Consider the following 13,268-nt stretch of genomic DNA (forward strand, 5'->3'; position numbering starts at 1 on the left):
TTTATTCTTGCTGTTTGGGATCGGAGCCGATCCTCGGCTCCGACTCTGCCATCTTAAGTAGTTCGAGAGCGGTTTACTGGCTTGAGGCTACCCCTTATCCCATGATGCCTAGCGATAGCTACCCAGATCTCATTTGCCACTTCGGCTGCGAGGTGTCGTTTTCTGGCTCAGGCTTGTATATTCAAATTTTTTGTGTAGAAATATATTCTTATACTCAAAACTATTAGATAAATTACCTTTTCCTAATTTTATTTACTAGTGTTTGTTGAGTACCTTGTTCTCCTTTAGTCCCTTTTAGTAAAACTCGTTTAATTTAGAGTTCTCCCCTCCCCCACCCCCTTCCCAAGGAAGCCGTTTAACTTGGAGGTGCTCCTTTCCAATTTTTTGCTATCGTTCATAAAAGTGTTATTTTTATTTTTTACATAGTCTGTTGACTAGAGTAGAAATTTTTTATATCTGTGTTTCTCTTCTGGTGCTTGGTTGTTTGTGGTTGATATGTCTAAAGAAACTAAAGTATCTGGATTTAAAAAGTGACTCGTGCTGTCAGAAAATGTCTGACAGACAGGCACGCTAGTTGCGTTTATTGTTGGGGCGCTGTTCACCTGCAGGACTCTTGTTCTATCTGCCATGCCTTTAGTCCAAGAGTCCTGCAGGAACGGAACAAGAAGTTGATCCTTAGGGGTCTGTTAAAACCTCAGGATTCACCGGCAAAGTTCACAGCCAGTGAAATCCCCAAAATCCTCTAAACCGTCGGCTCCACCTTCGGAGCCGACTCCGGTACAGGATTTACCGAGTGCATCAGTTCTAGCTGTCACCGACAAGACAACCTCTCTGTCGGCTCCATTGGATGTTTCGTAGCCATCTTAGAGCCATAAAAGGCTGAGGTCCCCTTCGTTAGTCAGTTCATTCGGCTCCTGGCTCTCCATTATTGCAAAGTGAACTTAGCCACCGTTCTTCACACTCCTCTCGATCCTCTACGCTGTCTGATCATGATGTGGAGAGAGCAGTAGTAAGTAGGTTGCTAAAATCACAGGCACTAGCTAAAATGTTGTCTAGCCCTCCTCAACAGGTATCTGCTCCATTAGCCTCCCTTTCTGTTCCTCCTCCGACTCCATTGAGCTCTGAGCCGGAGTTTGTTGGGGTTCGAGTAGTGGAACAGTCAGCTCCGATAACCATCTCCTTCGGTTCAGACGTCTGCTTAGATTACCTCGATAGTACCTTCGATTGAGGGATCTGGACACCGGGAACTCCCTCTGCTCAGAGGGGCGAGTGGCATCGGACCCTTGTCTGACCCAGTTCTCTCCCTCTGAGCATCGGCGCAGGTGAGCTCTGCTCCAACATTGGCCTCGGAGCCATCCCCCTCGGCGCGGAGAAAGATTCCCATTTCTTTGGTACTGGGGCTTTCTCTGCCTCGAGGCAGGGACGCTTTTGAGATCATGCGGAGTGTGCTTTCCCCAGAGTCAGCTCCACTACCAGCCCCACCGGCTCTGTCCCCTGTAGTGTCTGTGCCAACCTCTGCTCCTCCAGACCCCAAGTGTAGGGAACTGATGCTCCAGGGCACCCCATTGGGTGTTTCCTCCTCTTCCGAAGCCTCTCCTGATTCCTCAGAGGAGCCCCCTCTGAGGAAGTGCAAGAGGAAGCACATTGACTCCCCTGAGTCTCACTTCTGATACAGACGGATGAATCGGAAGGGTCCCAGAGATCCCCCTCCGAAGATGTTTCCTTCTCGGACATCCTGTAAATGCTTAGGCAGAGGGGGTACTGGAATCCCCTAGCCCCTACCAAGGATGAGTCTGTATTCCTGGATGCTTTCAGTTCTTGACCTTCCACCTCCTGGGTTTATCTGCCTTTCGACCCACTTATGTCCATAGTGGCTTGAAAGGGTTGGTCAGCTCTGGACACAGTGGAACCAATTCAGATGAGACCTGGTAAATTTATTACAGCTCCCCAGGATAAGCAATTCCTTTCTAAAGGTTTGCCCATTGATGCCATGGTGGTAGCAGCAGCCACCAAAAAAGTTAGCGGAGACCTGTTCATCCCCCTAACAAGGAGTCTAGGACGATGGACAGGTACGGAAAGCGAATGTTTTCTTCAGCGACCTTTTCCATGAGGTCCCTGAACTATCTGTCATTTTACTCTACTTCTAAGGGATCTCCTTAAAGAGCTTGGAGATACCCTTCAAGATCCTACAGCTGAGGGAGCACAAGCCAAAGTAGCTTCCCAGCTAGCGACACTTAATTCTGTAGTTAACTCCTCCATGAGGCTCATTTTCCTATGCAGCCAATGGAGCGAGTAGAGCTGCGGGCACGGGTGTAGCCCTTAGGAGGCATGTGTGGATGCGGCTGTGTCACTTTGCGGAACCCTTTCGAGCGTCCTTCAATACCCCCTTTGGCTCCTTTCTCTTTGGGCCGCAGGTGAGACATGTTGACTAGGTGTGAGCAAGAAGGTAAGAGACTCTCTGCTGTGGGAGTCCGTTTTTCCACTCCCTCTAGACCTTACCCCAAGGGTCAGAAGAGAGTGGGAAGATGTGGTTCTGTAAATCTCAGGGAGCCTTGCCTGACACGCACTGATTTTTCCTCCAGGGGCAGAGGGGGAAACAACAATAGACACTGCCCTCGTGGCAGAGGGGTCCACAGAACCAGGGCAACAGAGAATCTTTCTCTGATAAGCACTTCCAGCATCCCTGAAGGGTTGCCCGGCTGCTCACTTTTGGAGGCAGTCGGGGGAAGACTTTCACTGTACCCAAAAGCCTGGCAAAATTTAACAAGAGACAGATGGGGTACGGTCCATTATATCCTGAGGTTACAAAATTCCCTTCTATCAACCCTCCCTTACAGTCAAGGAAGACCGTTCTAGATGTTCCACCCAAGCTGAAGGAGCAAGCAGTAATAAGTTTCAAAACTGCTAGAAGAGTCATCCAGGGAGTACCCACAAACCAGCACGGATCCGGAACTTACTCTAGGTTCTTTTTGGTACCAAAAAAGACAGGGGACTGGAGACTGATTCTGGATCTCAGCAGACTAAACAAATCTGTACAGAGAAAGTTTCGGATGGTCACGGTACAGTCCATTCTACCCTTCCTGGGTCAGGACAATTGGATGTGCTCGATAGATCTTCAGTACGTGTACTACCATATCAAGATGGACAGATGCTCCAGGAGATTTCTTCGCTTTCAGGTGGGGACCAGTCATTACCAGTTCAGAGCTCTGCCCTTTGGTCTCACCACAGCCCCCAGGTTGTTCAAATGTATGGCAGTGGTCACGGCTCACCTGAGACATCAAGGATTCCAGGTGTTTTCATATCTAGACAACTGGCTCCTCACTGCTACCACCAGGCATCGACTCCTACAAGCGCGGGATTGTACAATCGCATCCTGCACCCAGCTAGGTATTACAATAAATTTCGAAAAATCTGCCTTGTTGCTCTGTCAGTCTATCACTTGCATAGGAGCAGACTTGAACACAAGGGATATGTTTGCAAGGTTGCCACTAGAAAGTGTGTACACAGTTTGTCAAGTGCAAATCCTAATGCAGAGCAAAAGGATCCAAGTCAGGTATGTCCTTCAAACTCTGGGCTCCATGGCAGCTGCCATTCTCCTACTCCCACTAGCGCACTTCCACATGAGGATTCTTCAGTGGCTTCTTTTCACGCAGTGGTCTTTCCAAGAGCTACCCATGTCTCACATGATCCTGATCACGGAGGCATGCAAAAGACACCTTTCTTGGTGGATGGTCTCCCCACTAGTTACTCAGGTCAGACCTTTTATACAACCCCCTCCAGTAGCCACAGTGACGACAGACGCCTCCCTGATAGGATGGGGGGGCATTATCTGGGCAGGACGGTCCAAGGCACTTGGCAACCTCACGAGGTACCATCTGCACATGTCCTAGAAATGAGTCATGCTCCTAGCGTTGCCAGCTCTTCAAGACTCTCTTCCTTCCGCGACCATTGCAGTTCAAACAGACATGTCAGTGGTGTGTGGTACATCAACAAGCAGGGCGGAACCAGATCCTACCCCCTGTGTCGAGAAGCACTCAGACTTTGGCAGTGGGCGATTTCCCCCCAACGTTTTCTGATTGCGACACACATGCCTGGGAGATCCAACGTCATAGTGGACAGGCTCAGCAGGCTATCCTCATGCCTCACGAGTGGTCTTTGAATCAGGAAGTTGCGGATCTTATTTTCTGCGAATGGGGACAGCCTTGCTGCAATCTTTTTGCCACCCTCCAACAGTAAATGCAGCAACTACTTTTCCCTTCCGCTTCCAGGTCACATACCCAGAGACGCTCTAGTCCACGATTGGCCTCAGGGAATTCTTTATGCTTTTCCTCCGTTTCCCGTGATACCGAAACTCATACAGAAAGCAAAATCATTGGGTTGCAAAATGATCCTCATTGCTCCCTACAGGCCTCTACAGATATGGTTCCTGTTCCTGCACCATTACCTTCTCTGTCAGCCCTGGACTCTGGACCCAATTCCAGTTCTCCTGATTCATCAATCAGGAGGGTTGCATCAGTCCCTCCAAACTCTTCAGCTCACAGCTTGGTTGCTCCACTTCCAACCTTAGCCAGGCTTCCCAACATTTCCCCAGCAGTCCATGAGATTATTGTCTCCTCTCAAGTCTACAACGAGAAATACTTATGCTAGCAAATGGAAACATTTTTCTTGTTGGGCAGTCTAAGAATGTGGATCCCTTCTCAGCCCCAGTCCACAAAATTCTGGAATTCCTAGCACAATTGTTTCACTCCGTGGCTGCTTCCGCTACGATTAGGCTACTATTAGCGGCCATTTCTAATTTCATATTGGTTTGTCAAATTCTAACATTGTCTCATAAGCTCTGTAAGGCTTTTTTGAGAGGAACATCTCTTCTTAGACCTCCAGTGAGAGATCCCCCTCCTTCTTGGGACCTAAATTTAGTCCTAACTTCCTTAATTCTGTCTCATTTTGAACCAGCAGCATCCAGTTCCATCAAGTTTCTATCTTGGAAGACGCTCTTTCTGGTAGCTATCACTTCAGCTAGGTGCGTCTCAGAACTTCAAGCGCTATGTGTTCGTCCTCCCTACCTGGTGTTTCACAAGGACAGAGTTGCCCTGAGGACTAATCCTTCATTTCTTCCTAAAGTCTGCTCAGAAAATAATTTAAAACAATCTATAGATCTCCCTGTGTTCTTCCCAAATCATAGCAACAAGGCAAAGTACAAACTTCAATTGGACGTTCATAGACAATTGTGTTTTTACCTACACAGAACTAAAGAAATAGACCAGTTATTCCTTTCTTATGCCTTAAACAAACAAGGTCTCCCAGTTTCCAAGGTGACCTTATCCAGATGGTTGTCCCACACTTTTATTTACCAGTTAAGGAACAGAGTTACCAATTAAACCGAAAGGTCATTCTACTAGGGCATTAGCCACCTCCGTAGCCTTTCACTCTAGGTTGCCCATGGATTCCATCTGTGCAGCTGCCACGTGGGCAAACCCTCATACCTTTATTTCTCATTACAAGGTGGATATGGTCTCCTGGAGCAGAGCTGACTATGGTTCTACTGTTCTGAAGAGTCTGTTCCACTGAGCCACCCAGGGTGTTAGGTGCTAGGGATGCTGTCCCAAACGGCAAGAATGAAGACGAGATAGACAACGTAACATTAAGAAGTTATGTACCTACCATAACGTTCCATGTTCTCCATCTCGCCTTCTTGCGTCCCTTCCCCCGTCCTAATGGATCGAGAGGAGTCACTTTTTTTCCACTGGCTGAGTATTCTTTTATTGTTCTACATATTAGAATGCATGGAACCACCAGTTTTTTGATAACTGGTTCCTCTCTTGTGTCTGGATTAGCTATTTCAAATGAGATCTGGGTAGCTATCACTAGGCATCATGGGATAAGGGGTAGCCTCGAGCCAGTAAACAGCTCTCGAGCTATTGAAGATGGCAGAGTCTGAGCAGAGGATCGACTCCGATCCCAAACAGCAAGAAAGAAGGCGAGATGACAACTAACATGGAACGTAATGGTAGGTGCATACTTATTTATCTTGCCTCTTTTCCTGTATTATGTAACAACCTGTTTGTTTTTAAGTGCATTACTCTACTATGAATTGATTGTCTAGCTTGTATGATCTCTGAATCTATTCTTTAAAGTTCTTTTTACCTGTTAATAGTGTTTATGAATTTTGTGTGTATATGAGCTGTTTGTTTTTGATATCTGTTCTCTCGGAGCTTATCTCTCCGGGCTTCTACTGAAAATGGACATATATCCAGTTAGACTAGCCCTGTCAACAAATGTAAAATAAAAATAAAATAAAAGCCAAGTCTATGCAGACAGTTAAAGAATTCTTACAAGTGCAACCCCCTAGATTCAGTAGGCATTGCCCTTCCAAACACTGGTCCATTCCAGCCCCCTCCAGGTTTTCTCAAACCAGACCCAGGGAAAACAGACTACCCACTCTACAGTCTCAGAGTATGCAGAGATCTAAGCAGTGGAGTGCCCTCACCCTTAAAGCAGGGAGTGGTAAGCCACCTCCTTATGGAAAAAGCTCACAATGACTTTACTCCACCCCCCCCAGCCCTGCCCAATTGCTAGTGCCCCTAGGTGGAAAACTTGCCCTTCATGCTAAAAACTGAATGTCCATCACTCAGGACTAGTGAGTCCTCAACATTGTATCCCAGGGGTACAAATTTTCTTGCATTCACTGCCAGACCCAAGTGGGTTTCCAGACCTTCCTCCAAACCAGTGGGCAGAGTCTCAAAACCAAGTACTTTCCCTACTCATCAGAGCTCTTCAGCAGGTTCCAGTAAAAGAGGGGTCAAGGATTCTACTCCAGACTCTCCCCAGTACCCAGGAAATGGGGCTCTTGGCACCAAATCCTGGATCTTTCCATTCTCAACACCTTCCTGGTGGTACCAAAATTCAAAATGCTTACTCTGCAACATCATCTTCCTATGCTAGCCAAGGATGCCTGGTTAGTCACCCTAGACTTAAATGATGCCTATCTGCGTATCCCCATAAGGGAATCATGCAGGAAGTATCTGTTTCAGGGCAGGGTCTATGCGTTCAGTTCTCTGCACTTCCCTTTGGCTTATCTACTGCACCTCGAGTAGTCACAAAATGCCTGGCTCCAGCCATTGCATATTGCAGGCAGAGAAATATCCAAATTTACCCATACTTGGACGACCGCCTGATTCAGGCGGGCAGTCAGGAATTGCTACTGCAATATCTGACATTTGTGAAAAACCTTTTCACCTCCTTGGGGTACACCATCAATGAAAAGAAATCAAAACTGGTATCCAGTCAAAAGATTGTATTGCTGGGAGCAAACTTGCACACAACTTCCCAGATGGCATTCCTCAACTCAGAAAAACAAGTCTGATAGACTACTTCAAACAAATGGCCACCAGAACCAGCTCTTTGCAAGTAAAGTACTGTAAGCCCTAGGGTTCACGGCTTCCTGTATACTGCTAATTCCATATGCAAGACTGCATATGAGGAAAGTCCAATAGTACTTAAGTCTTTGTTTCCATTCTCAGGACCTGGAAACAGTCATTCCTATCATACGCTGTCTAAGGACAGAGTTCCCCTGGTGGGCAGAAGCATGCAACCACAACAAGAGACTGCCATTTACTCAACCCAATGCCACCCAGACCCTAACTACAGACTTATCAGACTATGCCTGGGGGCGCACATGGACAGAAAATGTATTCAGAGCCACTGGAGCACAGGTCAAATTCATCTGCGCATCAACCAAAAAGATGCTAGCTGTACAGATTGCCCTGACTGCTTTCAGATCCCTACTTTTCCAGGACAGCTGCTAAATAGAAACAGACAACACCACAGTTATGTGGTACATCAACAAGCAGGGTGAACCCATTCCTACCCACTCTGCAGGCTAGCCATGGCCCTGTGGAACACAGCCTTGGACTGTCAAGTCAATCTGCAAGCTCAATTCCTGCCAGGCAAACAAAACTTACTGGGAGACGACTTAACCAGAAATCTCCTAGACCCACACGAGTGGCAGTTGGAGCACAGCACCTCCAACCTTGGACCCCAAAGGTGGATCGATCTCTTTGCCTCCCCATGCACAACCACCAGCTCAGCAAATTCTGCACCAGGAATCCTCACAGCATGGCCTGGAAAGTGGATGCCCTATCTTTTCAGTGCGTAAATCTCACAATCTATGCCTTTCTCCCTCTGCCCTCTTTTTGAGAGTATTACTCAAGATAAAGCAGGGCAGACAATGGACAATTCTGATTGCCCCAGACTAGCCCCTGCCAGCTCTGGTGCCCACTGCTGCCCACTGGCCCCCCTGGAGGCCCACTGCTGCCCACTGCTGCCCGCTGGCCCCCCTGGAGGCCCACTGCTGCCCACTGGCCCCCCTGGAGGCCCACTGGCCCCCCTGGAGGCCCACTGGCCCCCCCTGGAGGCCCCCCTGGAGGCCCACTGGCCCCCCCTGGAGGCCCCCCTGGAGGCCCACTGGCCCCCCCTGGAGGCCCACTGGCCCCCCTGGAGGCCCACTGGCCCCCTTGGAGGCCCCCCTGGAGTCCCACTGGCCCCCTTGGAGGCCCCCCTGGAGTCCCACTGGCCCCCTTGGAGGCCCCCCTGGAGTCCCACTGGCCCCTTGGAGGCCCCTGAGTCCCACTGGCCCCTTGGAGGCCCCCCTGGAGTCCCACTGGCCCCCTTGGAGGCCCCCCTGGAGTCCCACTGGCCCCCCTGGAGTCCCACTGGCCCCCCTGGAGTCCCACTGGCCCCCCTGGAGGCCCACTGGCCCCCCTGGAGGCCCACTGGCCCCCCTGGAGGCCCACTGGCCCCCCTGGAGGCCCACTCCAGAATCCAATCCTCCTCTCAGCATGAGGGACAGATTCTGCATTTACAACTGCAAACACTAAATCGTGCAGCCTGGCTTATTCCTCGAATTCTCCCCCAGCAATCTTAAGCAAATGAGTGCTGGATGTCATTCTTGAAGCCAGAAGACCCAGTACAAGAAATTTCTATGCTAAGTGGAAAAGGTTCTGCTCATGGATTCATTCTGAAGGAGAGGACAAAACACTGCTCTCTGCCTCTTACACTGGATTATCTAGCAGATGTACTCCACAAAGGCCTGTCCTCCTCCGTTAAGATACATGCCTCAGCCATTTCTGCTCATTACAACACTGAGCCACCTCTCATCTGGCACACTCTTATCAAACAGTTCCTGACAGGGCAAACAACTTAAGACCACCAAGGGGAGCACCCACCCTTGCTTTGGACCTTAACTTTGTACTGGAAAAGCTCACGCTTCCCCCCTTTGAACCTGCTGCATCAGCAGAGCTAAAATTCCTGTCTTGGAAAACAGCCTTGCTTCTAGCCATCACTTCAGATAGTGTCTGAGCTACAAGCACTCGCGGCTGTGGAACCCTTCATTATTTTCCATGCTGACAGTTTCCCTCAGTACTAACCCTTCCTTTATGCCCAAAGTGGTGTCCAGTGTGGCTCTTAATCAATCCATCCATTTGCCAACATTCTTCCGTAATCTTCAAAATAAAGGTGAAAGGATCCTGCGCTCCTTGGGACATGCACAGACAGCTTAGATTAAGCCGTTCAGAAAATCTGACCAGTTGCTACTCTGCTTTGCAACAAGGGCAGAGGGCAAGGCCATTTCAAAAGTTACCATTTCCAAATGGATAGCACACTGCATCCAATTATGCTACCAGCACCGTAGGAAACCAACTCCTCATTGGGTCAGAACACATTCCACTAGGATAACATCTACTTCTACAGCATTTTTCAGGGGAGTCCTTACTAGGGATATCCTGGAGGCTGCTACCTAGAGTTCTGTACACACCTTCACCAAACATTACCACCTGCCTATCTTTTCCAGATTCTGGGCAGGATTTGCTACAGCAGTACTGTAGGCTTACTAGCCAGCCCTAACTTTTCTTGACTGCTTCCACCCTTCAGCTTTGGGAATCCATGCAAGTGTGATGACTGCAACAGTGAAACACGAAGAACAGTGTGCTGTTGTGTACACTTAACATAAATGTAGATGTTCAAGTGTATTCACTGTTGCAGTCCTGGTTTGCCTCCCTCCAGCCCCCTGGTTTTCTCTTGTATATTGCTATTACTAACCCCTTCTGGGGTATTGGTATTTACTTTTTACTGGTGGTGTGTTCCCCACCATAACCTTGCTCCTTATTTGGGGGGGCTCCTGACATTTGGGGCAAGAAAAACTGATATAATGGTGTTGGCTGCCTGTTTTTATACCCTTAAGGACCTGACTTCAGTCCTGGAGCGACAGCATCCGACGCAGAAATACTAAGTCTCTGGTATTCGGGCCAACTGAGGGCTTACCTGCAGGCAGATAACCCAAGTGTGTTGACTGCATCAGTGAATACACTCTAACATCTACATTTATGCTAAGTGTACACAACTGTACTTTTTCGATAATGACAGACCCATTACTACATAGAAAAATTTGGGTAACCAGGTAAAACATAATCAACATTTATTAGCATTTTAGTGATATTTTGTATGCAGTTTTTTGTATACTTCTAATATTTTTTTTATACTAAACATTCTTGCAGGTTATGGGAAGAAGGATGGAAGCAACGTTACTATAAGAACAAATTTGATGTTGATGTGTCTGATCTGAAATTCCGCTGGAAGGTTGTACAGTCATACGTTGAAGGGCTTTGTTGGGTTCTCAGATACTACTATCAGGTATTTAAAGTAATAGAGTTGTAAAAACTGCTTTTCAATTTGTATCAGAGATGTATTGCTTATTTAGATGTTCTTCGTGTTTCACTGTTGCAGTCATCACACTAGGGTTTTCTGCCTGCAGGTAGCCCTCAATCGGCTTGGATACCAGAGTCTTGGGATTTATGTCTCTGATGCTGTCGAGACTTCCATGACGTCAGATCGTCAGGGGTATAAAACATGCAGTTGACGCAATTGCATCAGTCTTTCTTGCCGAGAATGACCCCGAAGCAGAAGCCGTTCCCAAGTGCCAGTCATCTACCTGAAACTTTGTTTTTTTCAAGTTTCAGACCTGAAGTCTTCTAAAGCTAAGTACCCCATTGGGGATTCTTTTTTTCTTGCTCTAACCGATGTCAGAAAAAATTAACAATTGTCTTGCCTGTGGAAAGCAAATACCTCAGAGATTTTCATTCTTACTGCATCACCTGTTTACGCCCAGACCACGGCGTCCATAGGTGTCGGTTTTGTGCTTTGTTTAAACGTCCGAACCATTTGTCAGGCTATTTTTGCAGCTTAATTATTTTGTTCTCCGTGTTCCGAAATGGCTTCGGTAAGGCATCCGACTACCGATCTTCCACAAATGCACAAAGACCGACCGCATAGGTCAAACACTGCCGATGACTCTTCCATTAAGCTTTTCACCAGTCCGCTGGTACTCCATGAGGTGCCTTTGCAGCCCCTGATGCCCACTTCTACAGATTCGCAGGCCTCTGCTGAGACGCATTTGGAGCCCAGTATGCAACAAGATGCTTCTTCGACTATGGAACCTGCGAATGTCTCTACCTTGGTTGGGGCCAGAGCCGCTGTGCATGCACCGGCTTCTGATGGTGTATTTGACCTATCGATATTCATATTAAACAGACAACTTCATTTCCTACTAAAGCTACCGAGTTTCTCAGGCCCAGAGTTCGCACTATGCCTAGAAAACTGACATCCAAAGTGCATGCTCATCCTCCCATGCCACAAAAACAAATGCTTAGAATGGCTGAAGACCTTATTTCTCTAATTATGGGAAGCCAGCCTTCCCCTGCCAAAAGACAAATAATTGAATTTCCTTCTGATTCTACATACCAGGAGTCTGATGACTCTGACCCTTTTGATTACCAGGTCATACCCTTATCTACCTATGAGGATTCAGATGCTGAGGAATCCATTCCCTCTGCCGCCTTCCCTTCAGAGGATTTCTCTTTTGGTGAAACCTTGTATACCTAAAGAGCACATTTCCGCTGAGAATGTCAGGACTATCCTCAGTCCAAAAAGAGACTCTGGGAATTTTTAGACTTGCCTCAGCACATGCCTCTAGCTATACCCCCTGTCCTGGATATTGTAGACGGTCTTGGGAGTCCAGTCTTAACTCCTGACACCTTACCACCAGCTCCTAGAAACCTGACGGGTACTACAGAGTCCTTGATTTTCATAAATTTCTCTAAGAATCTTACTGCGGATCTAGAAACCATTTCCCAGGGACCTAAAGGCATTAAGGTTACTACAACTAAAAACCCTACCCCTTCAGACATGGATTCTAGAGCTTTAGACAGATGGGGTAAGAAGGTATGTACCTCTGCAACTCTTGCCATCAGGGCTTTGAATTGCCAGTTTCACATGTTGAAGTACCAACAACATATTATGGAACTAATTAAACAAAGAATGGTGTTGCGTCCAGATTGTGCAGAAAATAAAGATTTACAAGAGTTAATGAATTCTGCAAACCAAGTTAGTAAACATACTTTGCTATGTGGGTTTGATGCCTTAGAAGCATCTTGCAGGGCTGCTGTCACTGGGTCTGTACTGAAAAGGGCATGCTTGGCTAAAAGAACAAGTCTTGCCTGACCATGTCAAAGCGAAATTACTAGATGCTCCATTAAATCAGGAGCGTTTGGCTCGAAAGCAGAAGTTCTTAAAACGATGGAAAAAAAAGCTAAATCTATGCAAACAAAGATTTCTTACAGGTGCAGCCACTTAGATTCAGTGGGCATTGGCCTTTAAAAAAAACTGGTCCTTTCCAGTCCCTGTCAGGCCTTCTCAGTCCAAACCCAGAGGAAACGGACCGGGCCACCAAGACTACAGTCTCAGGGTATGCAGAGATCTTAAACAATGGAGTGATCATCGTGTTTCACTGTTGCAGTCCTTACTCTTGGGTTATCCTGCCGGCAGGCTACCCTCAGTCAGCCAGAATTCCAAAGTCTAGGTCTGGCATCTGTTGCTGTCGCCTCTTCCCTGACGTCAGTGTGCCAGGGGTATAAAAGATGCAGCCAACTCATTTTCTTCAGTCTTTCTTGCCGCGTGGTGCCCGAAGCAAAAGCAGTTCTCAAGTGCCGGTCGGCCGACTCCTGAGATTTTCAAATGCGAATTTCAGAACAGAAGTCTTCATTAAAGCGAAGTACCCCGTTGGGGAAACTTTTTTTTTCTTGCTCCAGACCGATGTCAAAGTTAGCAATTGTATTTCTTATGGGAAGCAAATACCTCATAAGGATTTTCACTCTTACTGCATTCCTTGCCTAGGCCCTGATCACAACGTTGCTAGCTGTCGGTTTTGTGCTGGGCTT

At 47.5% G+C, this 13,268-nt stretch overlaps 1 protein-coding gene across 1 annotated transcript in view; it reads left to right on the plus strand.

Annotated features, from left to right (window-relative positions):
* XRN2 (5'-3' exoribonuclease 2) overlaps window positions 1–13,268 on the plus strand; it is a 2,388,435-nt gene that overhangs the window by 1,285,346 nt on the left and 1,089,821 nt on the right. The window contains exon 17 of the mRNA XM_044057168.1: window positions 10,551–10,686. Within this exon, the coding sequence (XP_043913103.1) occupies window positions 10,551–10,686 (136 nt within the window). The remainder of the gene's footprint in view (window positions 1–10,550; window positions 10,687–13,268) is intronic.

The sequence above is a fragment of the Protopterus annectens genome, chromosome 1.part2 (genome assembly GCF_019279795.1).
Source record: "Protopterus annectens isolate FY-2018-M chromosome 1.part2, PAN1.0, whole genome shotgun sequence".
NCBI classification, from domain to species: Eukaryota; Metazoa; Chordata; order Ceratodontiformes; family Protopteridae; genus Protopterus; species Protopterus annectens.